The 21,309-nt window shown below is 48.1% G+C and overlaps 1 protein-coding gene across 3 annotated transcripts in view; it reads left to right on the top strand.

Annotated features, from left to right (window-relative positions):
* Window positions 1-21,309, top strand: part of CDC42 (cell division cycle 42) — a 34,095-nt gene that overhangs the window by 4,627 nt on the left and 8,159 nt on the right. For all 3 annotated transcript variants that reach the window (XM_064172347.1, XM_064172349.1, XM_064172348.1), the window contains exons 2-4: window positions 11,860-12,001; window positions 18,855-18,927; window positions 21,179-21,288. In XM_064172347.1, the coding sequence (XP_064028417.1) occupies window positions 11,897-12,001; window positions 18,855-18,927; window positions 21,179-21,288 (288 nt within the window). In that variant the 5' untranslated portion in view covers window positions 11,860-11,896. The remainder of the gene's footprint in view (window positions 1-11,859; window positions 12,002-18,854; window positions 18,928-21,178; window positions 21,289-21,309) is intronic.

Below are 21,309 nucleotides of genomic sequence, written 5' to 3' on the forward strand. Positions count from 1 at the left end.
TTCTCAAAGCACCCTTTGAGCTGTGTGCATGGAGCACCCACAACTGTGTGCATGCAGGGTTCTTATTATTGTGCAAAAATATGCCTCAAAATAGAGGAGCTTCTGCCACTGTGGGTTTACCACTGTTAAATGTAGTTGGCAGTGGGACTGCAGAGAGAGCAAGTGAGGCTGGTGCAGACTGGTTTGGAGGGATGTGCAGATGCGAGCAGGAGTACAGCTCCTGTTCTTAGATATTATCAGCCTAAGACTAGGCTAAGAAATACAGGATTTTCAAAATGTGGGATTAAAATACTAAACAAGATTTTGTTACATGGCAGAATAGAACAGCTTTCTGTAGAGTGTGAAAGTGAGGGTAATGATGTAAGATTAAAATGCCTGTGACAGAGAAGGGCTTGATGGAAGCCCGCACGCTTGCCAGTGTTTTATCTGGGGCAGGCTTTCCTAGTGCTGACAGCTGGTTTTGACCATGTAACCTTAACCAGAGTGAGAACAGAAGAGTTTACAGGTTTGTTTTTTTTCTGTTGGTGATAAAGTTAAGGTGGCTGCTTGGAGTTCTGCAGTGACACAGATCAGCAATGCCATTTGCCAGGGCAGGTGTGGCATGGATGGACCATGGTGTAACTGCTGAGGCAGCACAGAGCCCACTGAGCCATGCCCTGCCTGGCTAGCCTGCACTGAGGGCTTTCTTGGTTTGAATTCAGGACTAAAAGGGATGACGTGGCTTTCCTCTTCTGGCCTTTGAAGTTAGGGAACTTGAAAAGTTGGTAGTTTAGGTTCAGGCTCTTGAAATTCCCCCGCCCAGCTGTCTTTGTGTCTGATTTTGTGTTTGTCTCTGCTTTACCAGCACAATGTGAGGAGCTTTCATGGAGAGGTGCAAAGCAGCTCTCAGCTGCCACAGAAAAAAGTTGCATTGCCTGTAGAAAATACCAGCTGATCTCACAGTTGGGTTTTAAGGACAGATCTTGCTTCTTCCTTGGGAATTTTTAGTAACTTGTCCAGAAATGAATTCTTCAGAGTTACAGAGGTTTTTGGATGCATGCAAGCTCTGTTGAGTGGCAGACTTAAGGATGATCCAAGATCCCAGGCATATACTTTATCTCAAACAAGGATTCCCATAATTCTGTGGGCTTCAAGAACCGGAACCAGCCTGAGAGCTCATTTAAGTCTGTGATAGTGCTAGTGCATCCACACTGGTGGTGGTGACCCTGTGTCCTGTCATTCAGCATGCTTCTTTGGCTGTCTCCTATCCCTGAAACTGTGGGAGTGAGCAGGTGCACAAGACAGAGCTTACCAGCCCTACCAGTGTGCTTTGGTGCTGGGAGTCTCTTCAGCTGCAGATGGAGACCTGCTGGCTGCGGATTAGGGTTTTGATTCAAATTCTTGTAGTTGTCTTGACACCAGCTTGTAGCACAACTGAGCTTCCTTGACTGGGTGTTTCATAACTAGAGACCAAACAGCAATGCTGTTTTGTGGAGATAGTTCTCCGTTCAAATTCTGATATATTTAAGGGATTGTCTGACTTAGACAATCGTAGAATTGTCTGTATTGGAAAAAAAGTAAGATGGAGTCCGACCTTCAACCCAGCACCACAATGGTCACTAAATTGTGTCCTCAAGTGCCGCATCCACACATTTCTTGAACACCTGGACTGCCAGCTCCAATCTCTGACCACTCTCACAGCAAAGAAATTGTTTCTAATCTCCTACCTAAATCTCCCCTGGCACAATTTCAGGCCATTTCCTCTCATTCTATCACCTGATATTTCTTAGTGACAGTTAAAAAAAAAAAACCTTAATAGGAAGGATATCTCTTTAAAGATCCATACCTGATGTTTCTTCAGTTCATTCTTTCACTGTTTGCCTTGTTATAAAGGAGTGCAACTCCTGCAGTGATGTGTAATTCAACAGCCTCTATAAGCTCTGTATAAAAAAAAATGTTCCCAGGCCTTCAGCTCAGCTTTGAAGCTTTGGGAGTAAACACATTTGTGTGCCTGCAGCAGCCTGAGCTGTGGCGAGGAAAGATAGGTGACCCTAGGTACCAGCTGCTTTACAGTGTATGCTTCTAAATTTAATTTCCTACAGTACTAGCATAGAAGTTACAGGTAGATTTAGTTCTGGAGTGACATCTCCATGAGAAAGATGGTTCTTAGCAGCCAGAAGGGTGGCTTTTGGCTAGGTTATGTCTGTAAAATGGCAGCTGTCCACCTGCAGAGGAGAATACTTGCCATGAGAGTACTGCTTTTGAAACTGGTCTTGCTTTCTGTGCCAGAGTCTTTTTGGAAATCAGCTCTTAATCAGACTTGGTTCTGCCTAGGTAAATCATACCCTAGGCTGTATTAAGAGGAGTATGGCTAGCTGAGCAAGAGAGGGGATTCTTCCTTTTTCTCTCCTGGCGAGACCCAACCTTGAATACTGCTTCCAGTTCTGGTGTCTCCAGCATAGGAAGGTCATAAAGCTGTTGGAGTGAATCCAGAGGAGGACATAAAGATGATCCAAGGGCTGGAGCAGCTGTGCTGCAAGGACAGGCTAGGGGAGCTGGGGTTGTTCAGCCTGGAGAACTCCCAGGCAACCTTGAAGCTGCCTGCCAGTATCTCAGGGAATCCTCCAGGAAGGCTGCAGGGGGACTTTTTCTGAGGGTGTCCAGAGACAAGACAAGGGGGAGTGGTTTGGAGCTGAGGGAGAGAGCAGGGATAGACTGGATCTTAGGGGAAAGTTTTTCAGTACGAAGGTGGTGAGACTCTGGAAAAGATTGCCCAAGGAGGTTATGAATGCCTCCTCCTTGGGCATGTTCAAGGTCAGGTTGGATAAGGCCTTGAATAGCTGAGTCTAGTTGAGAAGTGTCCTTACCCATGATGGGGAGGTTGAAGTAGATGATCTCTGAGCTCCCTTCCAACCTAAGCCACTCTAGGATTCTCAGATTCTGTTGCTGTTTTGTGTCATGGATTTATGACCATTACCAGTGTACCAAAAAGAGGCTCAAGATCTTTAAGGTTGACAGCCAAGCTCCTGTGGTCTCTTGGTTAGTGGTTTGTGATCATAGAACCAACCAGATTGGAAGAGACCTCCAAGATCACCCCGCCCTATCCAGTCAACCAGACCATGGCACTAAGCACCCCATCCAGTCTCGTCTTGAACACCTCCAGGGACGGTGACTCCACCACCTCTTTGGGCAGCTCATTCCAATGCCAATCACTCCCTCTGGGAAGAACTTCCTCCTAACATCCAGCCTATACCTCCCCTGGCACAACTTGAGACTATGTCCCCTTGTTCTGTTGCTGGTTGCCTCGGAGAAGAGCCTAACCTCACCTGGCTACAGCCTCCCTTCAGGGAGCTGCAGACAGCAATGAGCTCTGCCCTGAACTTCCTCTTCTGCAGGCTGCACACCCCCAGCTCCCTCAGCCTCTCCTCAAAGGGCTGTGATCCAGGCCCCTCCCAGCTTTGTTGCCCTCCTCTGGACACTTTCCAGCACCTCAACATATCTCTTGAATTGAAGAGCCCAGAACTGAACACAGCACTCAAGGGGTGGCCTGAGCAGTGCTGAGCACAGGAGCAGAAGAACCTCCCTTGTCCTGCTGGCCACACTGCTCCTGAGCCAGCCCAGGATGCCATTGGCTCTGCTGCCCACCTGGGCACACTGCTGCCTCATGTTTAGCTGCTATCTCCCAGCACCCCCAGGTCCTTTCTGCCTGGCTGCTCTCAGCCACTCTGTCCCCAGCCTGTAGTGCTGCTTGGGGTTGTTGTGGTCAAAATGTAGAACCCTGCACTTGGCCTTGTTAAATTTTATCCCATTGGCCTCTGCCCACCCATCCAGCCTGGCAAGGTCCCTCTGCATGGCACTCCTACCCTCCAGCAGATTGACCTGCTCCTAGCTTGGTGTCATCTGCAAACTTACTGATGCTGGACTCAATCCCCTGGTCCCTATCATTGATAAAGATATTGAACAGGACTGTGCCCAGCACTGATCCTTGAGGGACACCCCTAGTGGCTGCCAACTGGATCTTTGCAGAACGGTGCAGTGATCTTAGTGCTGAGGTGTTTGCTATGCCAGTGTGGTGATACTGGCATGCACTTAGATGCTTCCTCAGAAGTGCTGGTGGGCATCTGTGATGGGGAAACAGGAGAGCTTGGATCGTGGTAGCATCTCTGGTGCCCCTGACTTGGGAGACGTGGCACTTTGAAAAGCAAAACTTTTTTTTTAGGAGGGGTAGAGAAGGTGGCAGAGGACAAGTGCCTTGAAAAAGCAGAGCCTTGAACTGAATGTGATGAATCTGGGAACAAATGATCAAGTACAAACAAATGCAGTGTTTGGAAGTGGGGGATTTTTTCTTTTTCCTTTTTTTTCTTTTGTAATATAAGAAATCACAATAGTGTGGAAGAGTAGAAGTTAGCAGAGATAATGAGTCAGATCCTATGGAAGCTGTTACTTCTATCATAGTCTTCTGAGTGCTATGATCCCTCCCCAGGAGTGAGGCAAGCAACCTGCTTACTGTGAAATGACATTGCTTCGGTGGGGCAAAGGACTACTTCTTAGTCTTCAGAACTGGCTGCTTGTTTTCTTGCTATGTGAAGCAGGTTCTCAAGCAGAATTTGTGACAGGCTGGTTAAGCTTTGCCTCCTCAGTAAATGGTGTTTTCTGAAGAGCATCCTGAAATGGTTCTTGGTCATCAGCTGGTAGGCTGCCTTCAGCTGGTACCTGTGATGAAATGGCAGCAGTTTCAGTCCTGTCTGAAAGAGGAAGTCACAGTGCTGCTGAGGCTTGGCTGGAAACTGGTGCAGGATGTGCAGACAGATTTGACAGCTTGATTTTCTTTTGGTTAGGACAACCATTTTAACCTGAAAAGACTGCAGCACCTTAAAAACCAGAGCCATCTGAAACAGCTTGAAGGCTCACAGGTTCTGCTTCCACCTACATGTACAAGCAAGAGTGAAAGCAAGATCCTTCTGGTTTAGGAGGGAGCACAGGTTGTGTGCAGAAACCCACAAAATGTCACCTTATGCTTCATACTGGAACAAGCTGCCCAGAGAGATTGTGGAGCCTCTGGAGAATTTCAAAAACCTGTACTGGGTGACCTGACCTGTGTGATTCTGCTTTGGTACGGGGCTTGGACTCGATCTCCAGAGATCCCTTTCAACCCCTGACATTCCGTGTTGCAGCGATACAGATGCTAGAATATGTTGAAGCTCCTCTACATTCCAGGGAGACTGTAGGGCTCAGGAGCTCCCATGGTAACACCACCTTTGGTCTGTTTGCTGTTAAAATGAAAACCTTAGCTTTCACAAGAGGGGTTGTGGTCTTGTAGTGTTGGGGTTTTTGGACAGCATTTCATGCAGCCTGTGTTTGGTCATGGATTTCTGCAGTGTTTTGTGATCTCTTCATGCATGCACAGACCTGTGTGAAGAATCTACCCAGCATCCCTCCAGAGACTCCAGTTAACTCTTTGTTGCAGCACTTGCATCTCTGTTACTACTGGAGGCTGGAGGGAGACTTTTCCTGAGGGTGTCTAGAGGCAGGACAAGGGGAACGGTTTGAAGCTGAGGGAGACCAGGGTTAGGCTGGATCTGAGGTAAAAGTCCTTCAGTAGGAGGGTGCTGGAACTTGAAACAGGCTGCACAGAGAGGTTGTGGCTGCCTCCTTCCTGCAGGTGGTCAAGGCCAGGTTGGATGAGGCCTTGAGCAGATGAGTCTAGTTGAGAGATGTCCCTGTCCATGATAGGGAGACTGGAGCAGATGATCTGAGATCCCTTCCAACATGAGCCATTCTAGGATTCTGTGACTCTTAGGGATCAATCTTAAATGCAGATCACCTCTTTCACAAAGGTGGAGCTGAGCTTTAAAGCAACGTTCCGTGAACTGGTCCAGTTCTGTGTGCATTGGGGCCAGACAGAGGTTACTAGGTTTTGTAATCCATAGTTCTTCAGGATGCTGAGTTCTGTGAGATCTTGCTGGTGTGGTCAGGTACTGAACAGCTTTAAAGTAAATAAATATTATAATATCATCAGTTAACATGTACTTTACTGAAGCACTGAAGTATTTGATTACAATACAGAATGGTTTGAGAAGTTAAATCAGCTCATTGCTGTGCTTAGGTTTTTTATGAAGTCATTAGCTCTTGTTGAACAGAACTGAGTCCTGGTGACTTTAGATATTAGGAAGAAGTTCTTTACAATAAGGATGGCTGATCACTGGAATGAGTTGCTCAGCAAGGTGGTCAAGGCCCTGTCCCTGGAGGTATTCAAGATGAGACTTCACAGAGCTGTGGGCAACTCGATCTAGTTGAGGATGTCCCTGCTCGGGCTTGGGCTGGATGACGTTTGGAGATCCCTTCCAACCTGGCCGATTCTGTGATTCTGTGACTTGCATTACATTCCCAGTCTCTATCAGCTCTAGGAAAGTCAGTAAAATACTCTCATAAAGTCTCCAAGCAGTTCATCAGAGTCCAATTCTTCTCAAATTCTCAGCATGGAGTGGGCTTGACCAGATGTCTCCATATCCACTCACTGTGCTCAAGCTAGGATGACTTTGGTGCTTTCCAGTCTGTTTCAGTCCTCTCAGATGTTTGAAATTACTTGGAATGTTTTCCATTGGGTGTTTGTAGACTTCGGTTTAGTAGGCTGCTTTGGAGAGGGAATAAACCCAAACTTCTTCTAATTTGTTTTCCCCTCCCTTGGTATTTCACTCTGGGAACCAGTTATTCTGGAAGAGAGTGGTCCCTGTGGAAGAGTTGGTCCCAGGATGGTGCTTCTAAGCTCCCTGAAAATGAGCTTGTTGTCAGCTGTGTTCTGTGGATCTTTTAGAAGTGAAAAACATAAAGCTCAGATAAAATCTAGGAAGCCAAGTCAAATAATTTACTCCACAATTCCACTTTACTGCTGGTGAGACTTTGGAGGCCTATGGTTAAGACTGTAAATCTGTTTAACACTAAGGCTATCTTATTTCAGTACTGAGAGGTAAAATAGGTATCCATTAAAATAGGGTGAGAGCTAAAGGTGTGCTCAGATTGATTCTGGTTCTTTTAAAGATGTAATGCTCAAATGTGGGGTGGGATGGGGATTCAGCATCTGAGAGATGCAGTAGTCACTTGCTGCATAGAGAAGTTCTGGTGGGCTAACTCAGTGGTTTGATGGTAACTATTGTTAATTTCTTTTTGGAGCTAGACCTGTAGGGCCTTTCTAAGTCCTGTTGTGCAGTTCAGTTTCTATTTTACGTTCCAAAATGGAGCCTCAGGTTGTTTGTTTCCTCTGCCAGGAAGCTAAAAGGGCTGGTGGGAGAAGGTGCTGTGAGATTTGAGTTCAGAGCCTTTGCCTTGTACCCATGCTCTGCTGCCAGGTGGTGCATGTTGGAGTCAGTGATGTACACTGGAGGTGTCAGGGTGAGAAGCAGCAGTGCTTATGTAGGGAATGCTCTTTGACTGATGGCGTGCTCTACTCTGCAGGGTACCTCTGTAGATGGAGTTGGTGGCTCTGCAGGAATCAGAACTGACTGCATGGCAGCGATCTGCCTGCCAGGCACCTGTCTCCAGCCTGTGCTTTGCGCTGGAGTCTCTGGCCTCAGCCCCTGCCAGAGGACCACAGCTTCTGTCCCAGAGCCTCTGTGGGGACATGGCTGTGTCAAAGGGCAGGAAAAAGCTGGAGGTTTGCTGTCTGCTGATCATCTGATTTCTGACACCGTGCTCTCGTTGGGTTGATTGCTTGGTGCTCTCTGAAGGAATGAAGTCTAAAGACTGAAACTAAACACAGCCCTTTTTGTATTTTGCTTTGCTTTTACTAAAGCATTTGTGAGCTTTTCTTGTACAAGTGCATATCCAGAATGTAAAGATTGATAGCTAAGCATGGATTAGGTTTGCTGGAGTGAGCATAGAAGAGCTTTGGAGTCTGGATTTTCATCTGGTGCGCTTCCCAGAGTCTGGAAAGGCCGTCTCAAAGCAGGTGCACGACCTGCAAATGGACTAAACAAACAAACACAAATCATTGGGGCAGGAAGTAGAGGAGGAGATAGAGCAGGAAGGGAGAGGAGGAATTCAGAACTGAGGAGGAAGAGGTGTCTGCTCCAGAAAAGCAGGGTGGAAAGTGAGGTTGCATTTCTCTTGATGGTGGATGAGCTTCTCCTCTTGTGATAGCACTTGGGGTGAGCAAGGACAGCTGGGGCAGGGATTCTCTGAGCCTGGATGGGCAGTGGAGTGAATTCCAGCTGAAACTGGGAAACCCAATGTGGAGAGTTTTGTGCTTCATGTATTAACTCTGCGAGGAATTAATGAAGGCTGCTAGCTGTGCTGTGGGGTGACACAGCTAAGTGGCTGTGTCTGGGCACGTCCCAAGAGAAAAGGCAGGGAGGGTGACCTGCGGTGCGGATAAGGCTGGGAACTGATGAGACATGCTGGTAATTGAGGCTGACTTGAACTGCTGCCTGTTGATGTGTTTTTATTTAAAACCTTACTTAAGACTCAGCCCTTTCTACCTTTTGTTTTGAGCATGAAGCTTTTCTCAGTTTGTGCCTGAGCTGCTCTGCTCCCTCACCTGCTGGCTTTCTGGTGAGGTTTTTATTAGTTTTTTTATTCTAAAACATGTGCTCTTTGTGATCAGTGGCAGCAGGATGGCAAGGCAGGGCTGTGTGAGCACCTTCCCGATGGAGGCAATAGTGACTAACATCACTTCGATGCAAACAGCTGGGCACAGAAGCTGTCTTTTGGAATGGAAACAATTGCTTTGTCCTTCTGAGTAAATGTGTGTTTGTTTCAGGGCCAAATTGCAGAGCTTGTGGTGTTAATATTAGGTGGCTTTGCTGTGCTGATCATCCTCTGTGAAACTGAGATTTCTGGTAGAAATTGACAGATTCTTGTACCCTTGGTAATTGGTAATTCTGAAATGTGGCACAGAGCAGAGAACTGGTGACAAAGTCATTTGGCTCTGCAAATCCTCTGCCTCTGTATGTTGGAAAAAGATCTGTGACAATGCTATTGTGAGTGGGTGGTAAGCCACAGCATAGGATCATAGAATCACCAAGGCTGGATCATCGAGTCAAACCATAACCCAGCCACTATGGCAGCTAAACCGTGTCCTGAAGCACCACATCTACAGCTTCTCGAACCCCTCCAGAGATGGTGACTACTATTCCTCCCTGGGCAGCCTGTTGTGACCCCTCATTACTCTCTCACTAAAGAAGTTTTTCTCATGTCCATTCCAAACCTCCCCTGGCACAACTTCAACCTATTGCCTCTGGTCCTGTTGCTGGTTACCTGGGAGGAGAGACCAACTTCAGCCTCATGCCCACCTCCTTCCAGGGAGCTGTAGAGAGCAGTGAGTACACCCCTCAGCCTTCTCTTCTCCAGACTAAGCAACGCCATCTCCCTCAGGTGCTCCTCATATGATGCCCCCAGCCTTATTGCTCTTCCCTGGACACCTTCCAGCCCCTCAATGTCTCCTAACTTGTGGTGCCCAGAACTGAACTCAGTACTCAAGGTGTGGCCTCAGCAGGGCTGAGTGCAGGGGCACCATCACTTTCCTATTCCTGCTGGCCACAGTGGTTTTGATCCAGGCCAGCATGCCATTTGCCTTGTTGGCCACACTGCTGGCTCACGTTCAGCTGTCCATCAGCACCCCCAGATCCTTTCTCACTGGGCTGGTTTCCTGCCAGATGCTGGATGATGTCCTGCACTGAGGAGGACCTTTTGCTGTCATTTCCTAAAACAGGCTTGGTGTGCATCCTTCTCTGGCTTGTGGGAGCAGTGATGATTAGTGTCACTTTCCAACTGCTGCTGTTAGGAACTTGGTTCTTACCAAGTTATGTCTATTAGGAGCAGTGTTTGTTATCAGTGTAGCTGACTTGGAAACCGTTGAGCTTCATTGCTGCTTCTGAAAGGCTTATTCTGAGTTGGTAGCAATTGTCTTTCCTTGCACATGTGGCGCTGCAGTGTTCTGGGACCGTTTTGCAGTAGCCACGTGCATCAGGATGTTGCCATGGCTGGAGAGGAGCACAATTCCCTGGGGACCAGTGCCCTGAGCTCCTTGAAGCTCATCCAGTTCCAACCTGCTGCCCTGGGCAGAGACACCTCCCACTAGTCCAGGTTGCTCAGGGCCTAATCCAGCATGGCCATGAACACCTCTAGGGAAGGGGCATCCATGACCTCCTGGGCAACCTGTTCCAGTGTCTTCCCACCCTAACTGTCAAGAATTTCTTCCTTATTTCTAGTCTAAATCCACCCTGCTCTAGTTTAAATCCATTGTCCCTCATCCTGTCACTACAGGCCCTTATCAAAAGTCTCTCCAGCTCTTCTGTAGCCTTTTTGAAGTACTGGAAGGCTGCTCTGTGGTCCCTTTGGAGCCTCTTCTCCAAACGGAAGAGACTCCACTCCCTCAGGCTGTCCTCATAAGGAAGGTGCTTCAGCTCTAATAAATTTTGTGGCCTCCTCTGGACCATCTCCAACAGTTCCAAGTCCTCCTTATGCTGGAGGCTCCAGAACTGATTGCAGTGCTGCAGGTTGTGTCTCACCAGAGCAGAGGGGTAGAATCCCCTCTCTTGACCTGCTGGCCATATGTTTGGTGCAGCTCAGGACACAGTTGGCCTTCTAGGCTGCCAGTGACCATTGCTGGTTCATGTCCTTGCATTAAAAACAGTCTGAAACAGCCTAAGAATCTTTTTTGCCCACCTTTGAAGTAGTGAGGCAAAATTGCACTGTAGATTGGAGCAATTGAATTTCTGCAGTCCTATTTCCCAGGGCAGAAAAGCAACAGAGGCCTGGTGGTGTGTGGCAGTTGAGTGCAGTGGGAGTAGAGAGGGAGTTTTGTGTGTATGAATATGAACAGCTTCCTATGTGGTGTGCGATGGAGGGAACCCATCTACCAGCTCCCATAGGAACGGCAAAATGATGGGGTTGGATCACAGAATCATTAGGGGTTGGAAGGGACCTCCAGAGATCATCAAGCCCAACCCCTCTACCAGAGCAGCATCATCTGGGGCAGGACACACAGGAACACATCCAGGCAGGTTTTTGAAAGCCTCCAGAAAAGGAGACTTCACAACCTCTCTGGGCAGCCTGCTCCAGGGCTCCAGCACACTCACAGTACAGAAGTGCCTTATGTTGAGGTGGAACCTCCTGGGTTCCAGCCTGTGCCTATAGTTCCTTGCCCTGTCATTGGGCACCACGAAAACCAGCCTGGCACATTCATCTTGACACCCACTCCTCAGATCACAGAATCACAGAACCAGTCAGATTGGAAGAGACCTTCAAGATCATAGAGTCTAACCTATCACCCAGCATTATCTAATCAACTAAATCATGGCACTGAGTGCCCCATGAAGTCTCTTTTTAAATACTTCCTAACATCCAGCCTAAACCTGCCCTGGCGCAGCTTGAGGCTGTGTCCCCTCATTCTATCACTGGTTACCTGGAAGAAGAGACCAGCCCCACTTGGTTACAACCTCCTTTCAGGTAATTGTGGAGAGCAATGAGGTCCGCCCTGAGCTGCCTCCAGGCTGAACAACCCCAGCTTCCTCAGCCTATCCTCATAGGGCTGTGCTCCAGGCCCCTCACCAGCTTCTCTGGGCACGTTTGAGCATCTCAATGTCTTTCTTAAATTGAGGGGCAATGAAAATAGACATTGATCAGATCCTCTCTCAGCCTTCACTCTTCAAACTAAACAGCCCCAGGGCTCTCAGTATTTCTTCACAGCATAGAGTTCAAGTCCCATAGTCATCCTTGTAGCCTCCATTGGACTCCCTGCAGCAGATCCCTGTCTTTCTTGATCTGGAGTCCCAAACCTTGCTGTTAGTGGGCTGTGCTCCATGTGGAACTCCCCAGTGCCATGTGCTGCTGTGGAATGAGTATGTGAAAGATCTCAGTGTAACTCTCTCTTTCCTCTTCTAGGTCATTGTTGGCGCTGACGTTCTGGTAGGCTCCAGCTATGCAGACGATCAAGTGCGTGGTGGTGGGCGATGGTGCTGTGGGAAAAACCTGCCTACTCATCTCCTACACAACGAACAAGTTTCCCTCGGAGTACGTACCAACGGTGAGTGTGGCAGTAGCTCCCCTGCCTCTCTGGGGCAGCATGACTTCTGCTGCCAGTTAACCTTGATGGCATGCACACTTTGATGCTGTTCTGCTTTCCTCCTGGGAACTAAGTAAAACATCATGGAATAGGAATAATCAGTGCTTGGTGCACTGCTGCTTTGCTGTCTTTTGTGGTAGCTACTACTGGTAGGTTGCCTTTCCTGTGCCTGGTCAGTTCCTACTGCTCGACTCTGCAGAACCTGGCCTACTGCTTATTGGTGGCCTGCAGCTAGCTATGAACAGAGCTGTTTGCATTTGTTAGGACTGTGGAGTGGAGGGCCTTGCTGCAAGCTCCTGAGCAGGTGTACGAGTTACAGCAAGTACTTGGAGGACTGCCTCTTCAGCTTGCTGTCTCTCAGTGCTTGCCACATCTGTATGTTTAGGGATTCTGTGTTGCAGGAGTGCTCATTGACTGCAGTTCACATCTTCTGATGCCCAGTTTTTGTTTGAAACCCAAAGGTTGCATTGGGAGCTCTGGAGTGTGCTGGTAACCTCAGCTAAACATGAAAAACACCTTTGGGGTTAGGCTGTGCAGTCTCATTCATTTGTACTTGAAAATGTTGGCTCACTTTTTGTGTGTAGCCTTTGATTATTTTTGAGTAACCTGGAGTTTTACAGGCTCAGGTTTCTGAAATACTTGACACAACTAAAGATGAAACTGGGAGCAGTTTGCTGACTGCCTGGGAGGCCTGTGCATTATTCCTCTATCTGAATACTGCACATACAGCATCAGCACTCTGACACTGAGATTGCTTGGCTTTTCAGTGAGAAACATAGCTACTTGGAGGCTCATTTTGTTAGATTACTCTGTTATGGACCCTAAAAGCCAGACCTTCTACTCAGGTACCTCTTGAAAAGTTTGCCTAGGTACTAACAATCCAGGCTGGGTGCAGAGTGGGTGGAGAGTAGCTCTGAAGAAAGAGATTTGGGGATGTTGATTGCTGAGAAGCTCTTCAGGAGCCAGCAGTGCCCTAATGCAGCCCAGAAGGCAGTTATGTGCTGGGTTGCATCCAGAGTTGTTTGGGCAGCAGGGCAAGAGAGGGGATTCTGCCCCTTTGCTCTGTTGAGACCTTACCTCCAGTTCTGCTGTCCCCTGCAGCAGAAGGACACAAAATTGCTGGACTGAGTCCAGAGGAGGCCACAAAGATGATGCAAGGGCTGGAGCAGCTCTGCTGTGAGGACAGGCTAAGGTTGCTGGGGGTGTTCAGGCTGGAGAGAAAACTCCAGGGCAACCTTGGAGGTGCCTGTCAGTACCCAAAGAGATCCTGCAGGAAGGCTGCAGAGGGACTTTTCCTGAGGGTGTCCAGAGACAGGACAAGGGTGAATGGTTTGAAGCAGAGGGAGAGCAGAGTTAGACTGGATCTGAGGAAGAAGTTCTTCAGTTTGAGGGTGGTGAGATTCTGGAGTAGGCTGCTCAGGGAAGCTGTGGCTGCCAGCTTCCTGCAGATGTTCAAGGCCAGGTTGGATGAGGTCTTGAGCATCTGAGTCTAGTTGAGAGCTGTCCTTGCCCACGGTGGGGAGAATGGAGCAGATGAACTCTGAGGTCCCTTCCAACCCAAACATTCTTTGATTCTGTGATTCCAATCACATTTGGATCTGGAAATGTATTGCCAAGAGGTTGAGATGGGAGTCACTTGTCTTCTCTGCTGTCCTTCATGGCTCTTTCAGAATAGCTGCTCCTTGTTTATCATGTCTTTTCTTTGTGGAAAAGAAATTGCAGTGAACTTCATCGCCTTTCACAGGTGTTTGCTTTATAGCTCTCCAGAGATCTTCAGCTTTCCCAATTTGTTGAGAATGGGACAGAATTCCACAGGAGAAAAGCTTGGGTTTAGTTGTAGATCTGCAGCTGAAGATGGAAGGACTCCCAAACCTGGAAGTTTCCAGACTGGGTCCTGTAGCCATTGTTAGGAAATTTGAGGGCTGTGTTCAAGGCATGGAGGCTCCAGTTCAGCCGCTCTCGTGGATGTACTCTGTTATGGCCTGTAAGGGAGAAATTTGCTTTGAGTCTACTTTGCAGTTTTCCATTTTTTTGAGAATGTCCTGTGATGATCCAAGGAGAGCTGCACTCTGTGTTGAACCTGTTGAAGGCTGCTTGCCCTATTTCAGATATTCTTTGTGGTCAAGACAAAGTGAAAGTGGGCAGTGAGTTCAGGCAGTGAGTGTTTGCTTACAGCTTCCTAGTGAAATGACCATAAATGATGTTGAAAAATGTTGTAATCCTAAAATGTGTGTTTTGAAAGCTTGTGAGTTTGTTTGCTGGCCTGCAGATGGTGGTGCTGTCCATAAATCCCTGCTCACAAGTGCTGTGGAAAAGCTATTCAAGGGAAGTTACTGAGCCGTAAAGTGTGCTGTAAGTGTGCTAAGGCTGAAGCCAGGCGTCTTCTAAAGCTGTCTTACGTTTCTGGAATAGAATGGCTCCAGCTGGAAAGGACCTTGATCATCCAAGCCCTGTGCCATGGGCAGATACACCTCTCACTAGTCCAGGTTGCTCAAGGCTTCATCCATACTGGCCTTGAATACTTCCAGGGAGGAGGCATCCACAGCTTCTGTGAGCAACCTGTCCCAGCATGTCACCATCCTCATGTAAAGGAATTTCCTCCTCATCTCCACTCTCAGTCTCCCCTGCTTCAATTTAAAACTGTTGCGCCCTCATTTGTCACCACAGGCTCTTTCAAAAGTCCCTCTCCAGCTCTCCTGTAGCCCCTTCAAGTACTGGAAGGCTGCTCTGTGCTCTCCCTGGAGCCTTCAGCAGACTGAAGAGACCCCACTTCCTCAGCCCATCCTCATAGGAAAGGTTCTCCAGCCTTCTGATCGTCTTTGTAGCCCTCCTCTGGACCCTCTCCAACAGTTCCATGTCCTTATGCTGGAGGCTTCAGGTCTGGATGCTCCAGGTCTGGATGCTCCAGGTCAGGTCTCAGCAGAGCAGAGGTAGGGAATCCTTTGACCATGCAGCTCAAGACATGAGTGCTTTTTTGGGCTTCCAGCCTCCATGGGTGGGTAATGTCAAACTTCTCACCCACCAACACTCCCAAGTCCTTCTCTACAGTACTGCTCTCAATCCACTTGTCACCCAGTCTGGGTTTTTTCTTGAGATTAACCCCACCAAAATTTGCCTCTGAACCTCGTTGAGGAACTTGCTGTTCTGGGGATATCAGAGGCCTGCTCCAGATCCTAGGTATGGTCTAGGGATGTACTTCAGAGTCTGGAAACTGCTAAGTAGACTCTGATATTCTGGGTAATGTTTCAGTAATACATGGGCAAAGAAATACAACAGATCGCATTGTTCCCAGAACAAAAGCAAGCTACCTGAGTGTCAGCAAACCCTCATGGACCCAGAATGTTTGTGGCTGAATGAGGACCCCAGAGTCAAAAATGCTTAAGCAGGAAGAGAGCCTGGAGATAAAACTCTGGTTTTAAGAACGTGGTAAATAGTGGTGGTAGCTCAAGGCCAGCACGGTAACACCAGGAGTCCAGCAGCAGCTGCTGCAAAGTCTCTGGAAAGGGAGGGTGGCCACCTTGCTTGAGGGTGGCCAGCAGTCCAGGGGACAAAGCAGGTGGTGAAGGTTGGAATGCTTTAGCAGGGTCTGGCTTCACATGGAGCTGCTCCTGTGAGCTGACTCTGCTGTGACCCTGTGTGGCTGGACTTGTGCAGCAGTGTGGCCAGAACACCAGTAGCGGTTGTAGCAGCTCAGTTTCTTACACTTGGCTCTGTGCTTTGTAGCCCTTTCTGGCTTTTTGAGGCTATTTCCCAGTGGGAGATGGGTTTCATACTGGTGCTGCAGATGGTTTGTTACCTGCATGTCTTTCAGGTCATTGCTGTTCTTGAAGAGCAGCAAGAAACCTGTCCATGGAATGGCAGTGGCCATGTTTCTGTAGTGGCAGATCAGGTGTGAGTCCTGTCACACACCCACCCTGGATGGCTTTGGCAGGAATGGGAACCTCTTGTTGGGTTAGTTCTTGCTCCGTTTTTTAGCCTATTTGGCATAATTGAGGATGAAATTTCCTGTAGGTGTTGCTGTGAAACTGCTTGCCAGGTTTGTCTGAAGGCTGGCTCTGTAACCCTCGCCTCCCACGGGCTGAATCCCCAGCCCAGCAGCGACTGTACCTTAAACATAGCCAAAAAAAATCCCAGTTTGCCAATAGGGAGCTTAGGGAAAAAAAAAAAGAGCATGCTGGTTGACCTGAGTGGCAGCTACAAGGAGTACTGCTGACTTCCTGTTCATGGGGTGACAATGAGGGGGTGTCTTTGGGGTGCTGAGCCATCTTTGGACATCTGAAAGAGCAAATGCTCAGACCCTGGCCATAGTGTGTGATGGGCTCTTGTTCTGCACGCAGCACTGGATGAGTTCTCATCCTGACCTGGCCTTTGGAGTCTTGGAAGTCATGGCACATTGAATATGCTCTGTGAAGTGTCTTCTACCCTCCTTCAGCCTGAAGCTGGGCACTCTAGGGGGTTCACTGAGGTAGACTCATAGAATGGCTCATGTTTGAAGTGACCTCAGAGATCATCTACTCAAACCTCCCCACCATGGGCAGGGATATCTCTCAACTAGACTCAGATGCTCAAAGCCTCATCCAACCTAGCCTTGGACACCTGCAGGAAGGAGGCAGCCACAGCCTCCCTGGGAAGCCTACTCCAGAATCTCACCACCCTCGAACTGAAGAACTTCTTCCTCAGATCCAGTCTAACTCTGCTCTCTCTCTGCTTCAAACCATTCACCCCTGTCCTGTCTCTGGACGCCCTCAGGACAAGTCCCTCTGCAGCTTTCTTGCAGGATCTCTTTGGGTACTGACAGGCAGCTCCAAGGTTGCCCTGGAGTATTCTCCAGGCTGAACACCCCCAGCTCCCTCAGGCTGTCCTCACAGCAGCCTGAGACTCAGTCAAGATTTGGTTTAAGACCCTGGAGGTGAATGGTGAAATCTTTGGCAACACTTTGAAATCTGGAATTGTAACCCCAAATCAGCTGTGTGCTTCCAGCTGCTGTTCCTGGGGATACCCAGATGCCCTCTCAGGTGCTGTGAGTTGTGAAAAGCTGAAATTCTGAGCGTGGTGTCAGTTGGCAAGGAGATGGGTCTGGGCTCTGGCAAGTTCAGCTTTGAAGTGCTGTCTCCCCAGTCCTGTCCAGATTGTAGTGGGAACTTTTGGAGGACCTAAGCTCCTACTGAGCCCTGTTAACAGGCATGTGGCTGCTTGTTTTAACACATGCCCTCCCTCCTCACTTCCTTGGAAGCTTTCAAGATGGCTGCTGGCCTCTTTAATGTTGGGGTTTACTTCTGGAGCTGCTTGAACTTCAAGTTTTGTGTCAAAACAGAGGTTCCCTCTTCTTTGGAGATCTCGACTCTCTCTCCCTTGCAGCTTGACATGCAGGAACAGGATTTTTTAGTAATGGGAAGGAGTTTTTACCAGACCTGCCTTGTGTGGCACTTTCCATTGCAGTTCTGAAAGTGAAATGCTTATTGAATGGAGGATACTGACCTCAGACAGCTGACTGTGGGTGATGAAGGATTCATCTTTGGGTAGGTCATAGATTCAGAGGCTGGAAAGACCTTTAAGATTATCGAGTCCAACCATAACCTAACCACCATGGCCACTAAACCATGTCCTGAAGCACCACATCTACAGCTTCTTGAACCCCTCCAGAGATGGTGACTCCTCTGCCTCCCTGGACAGCCTGTTGTGACCCCTCACCACTCTCACTATAGTTTTTCCTCATGTCCAATCCAAACCTCCCCTGGCACTACTTCAACCTATTGCCTCTAGTCCTGTTGCTGGTTACCTGGGAGGAGAGACCAACTGCGACCTCACTCCAAACCCCTCCCCAGCCTTGTTGCTTTTCCCTGGACACCCTTCGGCTCCTCAAAGTCTCCTAACTTGTGGTGCCCTGAACTGAACCCTGTACTCAAGGTGTGGCCTCAGCAGGGCTAAGTGCAGGGACACCATCACTTTCCTACTCCTGCTGGCCATAGTGGTTTTGATCCAGGCCAGCATGCCACTGGCCTTCTTGGCCACCTGGGCGCACTGCTGGCTCATGTTCAGCTGTCCACCAGCACTGCTAGATCTTTTTCCACTGGGCTGCTTTCCGACCACTGTGCCCCAGGCCTGGAGCATTGCTTGGGGTTGTTATGACCAAAGTGCTGGACCTGGCCCTTGGTCTTGTTAAAACTCATTGAGTCCATCTCAAGTCCTTATGTTCTGTCATGTTGTAAAGAAGTTACTAGGTGAGGGACTTCTGGCAGTGCAGGGAGTCTTCCCTTCAGGGCAGGGCTGTCATGCCAGATGCTGCACAGAGGCAGTGTAGCTTGGCTTCTGGAGATGCATTCTCCATTTGCATTGTGAGAAAATCCAACACCAACTCCTTTTGACCAATGTCAGGGTGGAGAACAAATTTATGTTGACAAGATGGACACTCTGTTAAGTTCTCTAGGTGTTCAGAAAGATGAACTTCACAGGACTTGGGTCCTGTGAGGAGTGGCCCCATCGTGAAAGGCAGGGCTGAAGTTCATCATGTGTCTTTGTGAGGACCTGTGTCAGAGCAAGCATGAAGGTTGACATCTCTGTGGCAGTGTGTGAAACCTCTTGCAACTTCAGGCAGGGACTGGTGCAGTGATGTCCATGGTATGCTTTGCTGTGGACACCTCATGGAAACAGCCCTTGCATCCCTCTTTCAAACCGAATCATGCTCTTACCAGTATTGAAAGTCCGATAGCTTCTGTTATCACATCCAGCTGACTCTGGGACAAATCTGAGGTGATCTGGCAAGGTGAGTAGGAGATGTTTGGAATCATCTGAAATGTGCTTCTCTTCTTCCCAGGTTTTTGATAACTATGCGGTAACAGTGATGATTGGAGGAGAGCCTTACACCCTAGGCCTCTTTGATACAGCAGGTGAGATTTCAAGTGCTTGTCATTGTAGCTGCCCAAGGCTTTTTGTTCAGGTGGTGCTGAGCATGAAGACATATGCTTTGCCCTTTTTATGAAAGGGAGGAGTTTTGATTCTTATGCCCTGATCTCTGGGGACTTGCTGAATGGAGTTGACTTAAAAAAAAAACAAATCAAAACCAGACAACAACTCCTTCCCCTTCTGTAATCTCCTTTCAAAGCTGCTGTATTTTGTAACACTAGAGAACAGGTTTCAAACTTCCACCTCTCATCTAGGTTGTAACAGGGGAGATGGCGGGTTGTGTCTTTTTAATGAAACTGAGGAGAGAGTTGTGTTGAGTAACAGCTGGATTGTGTGCGGGCTTTGTTTAGTAACCAGACTGGGTTTTCACCAAATGTCAGTTTCACCAAATGTGGTACATTGTTCTGTTCTTAACAGGGATGAAGTTGAGATGTGTGGAGTTTCCTAAGCCCTGTCACTGTGTTCTTTAAAATGGAAGCTGCAAGCTCCTTGTTTATGGTTATTGGACTGGTGTCTGCCTTCTGGTTAAACAGCTCCACTCATTGCTTTGTGCATGTGAAAATTTAGCAAGGAAGAGTAGAAACTGGTCCAACTACTTACCCATAATAGTACCGAAGTGGTGTGGCAGCATCTGGTGTTGTAATATGTCCTCCAAAAGAGTTTTAGTTGACAAGCTGTTATCTAGAATTTCATCTGGCTGTTTGCATCTGTATTCTTCGAGATGGATCATGAAGTGTCTTGCTTGATTAATGAATGGATGTCACGCTTCAAATGATGCTTTAGAGCCTCAGTTGTTCTCTAGATTGTTTTTCTGTATGTGATGATCTGTGTTACTGCAGTCTTCTCAGTTCATGTGAACTAGACAAGTAATAGAAAAGAGAGGCTCCTTCCTGACACCCAGGCTGCTGCAAGGACCAGCACTTAGCTGGATCTCACCTATATTATCCTGGGTAGGAGTTGCATGAGGTCAGACTTCTGGGCACTGGTGCACATGTTGCTTTGTGTGTCCATGTCCTGGAAGCACAGCAACCCATCTAGTGATTCTCAGAGCTTACCAAGGGGTTGGAGTGTATGCAGGTGGCTCCATACACTTGTGAGTAGAAAACCTTTCCTTTCAGAGCTGAGGGCTTGCTCTTTGAAAGTCACCTGCTTTTTCTGAAGAATCAAGCAGCACAAGTTACAGACCATAGGTGGATAAACCCCTGTTACTGTCAAATCAGAAGTGTTGGATTTGAGCTTATATTAGGAAGACCAAGCTTTTGGTAGTATCCTGTTTGTTGCTATAAAGGTATTCTGGTCAGTGCTTAGCTGCTCTGTGTCCAGCCAAGGATGATGGCTGTAACCAGCTATGGAGACCTCAGTCTCATAGTGTCCATCGAGGTGTCCCAGGTGTTGAGACAGCTTCTTCAATATCTCAGGAGTCTGTCCTGTATGATAGGGGAGAAAGCATCAGCTGAATTCTAGGGCATTTTGGTCAAGGGTTTCAGATTTGCTTGCCAGCCTGTATAGCAACTCCTTCAGTGCCAGGTTTGCTTTCTACAGTGCTGCCAAACTGAGAGGAGGAAATTTGAGCTCAGGCTGGTGGGGCAATGCTTAGTGGAGCTCTGCAGTGATTGCCTGCTCTCCTTTCTGCTCAAAAAGGAAGAGCCTGGCTGCTTCTGAGCACAGTCCTTACTAGGACTTTGGCGCCCATTTAGGGGAGTACTGCTGGGTGGCCTGGGCACACTTTGACCTGGAACAGCAGCATTCTCTTCCTGCTTGAAGGACACCACTTCTCTTAAGTGTTCACAAGCACGCGACTGCCTTGTTTTTCTCCTTCCTCTGATGTCAGGGGTTTTGTAGGGTAATGAAATTTGATGGCATAATACTTATAACGACTAGATGCAGAAAGCCTCACCCTTAACCAGCTCTTATCTCTAACCAGATCCATCTTCTGCAGGTTCTTGGTTACAGAGGAGGAAAGTGTTCTGCAATCTGAGGGTGTTTGAGAGCTTGCTCCTGTCAGACTTCCCAGCTTTCCTGTGGCTTTAAGCAGCTCATTGTTACATAGCAACTGAAGGAATTCTGTAGTTGAAAACTAAGCTCTCTGAATGTTTGGGTTCAAGGCATGCTGTTTGCTTAAGTTAGGGTTGATGACAATGATGCCATTGTGCTGAAATAAGCACCCCAACCACCTGTGAAGGGCAGGGTTTAACTGGCTGGGCCTAATACTGTCTTAATTTTCTCCCTTTTTAGGTCAGGAAGACTATGATAGATTACGACCCCTCAGCTATCCACAGACAGATGTATTTCTGGTCTGTTTTTCAGTGGTATCTCCTTCTTCATTTGAAAATGTGAAAGAAAAGGTTGGTTAGACCCTGCCTGAG

Source organism: Pogoniulus pusillus, chromosome 36, assembly GCF_015220805.1.
Source record: "Pogoniulus pusillus isolate bPogPus1 chromosome 36, bPogPus1.pri, whole genome shotgun sequence".
NCBI lineage: Eukaryota > Metazoa > Chordata > Aves > Piciformes > Lybiidae > Pogoniulus > Pogoniulus pusillus.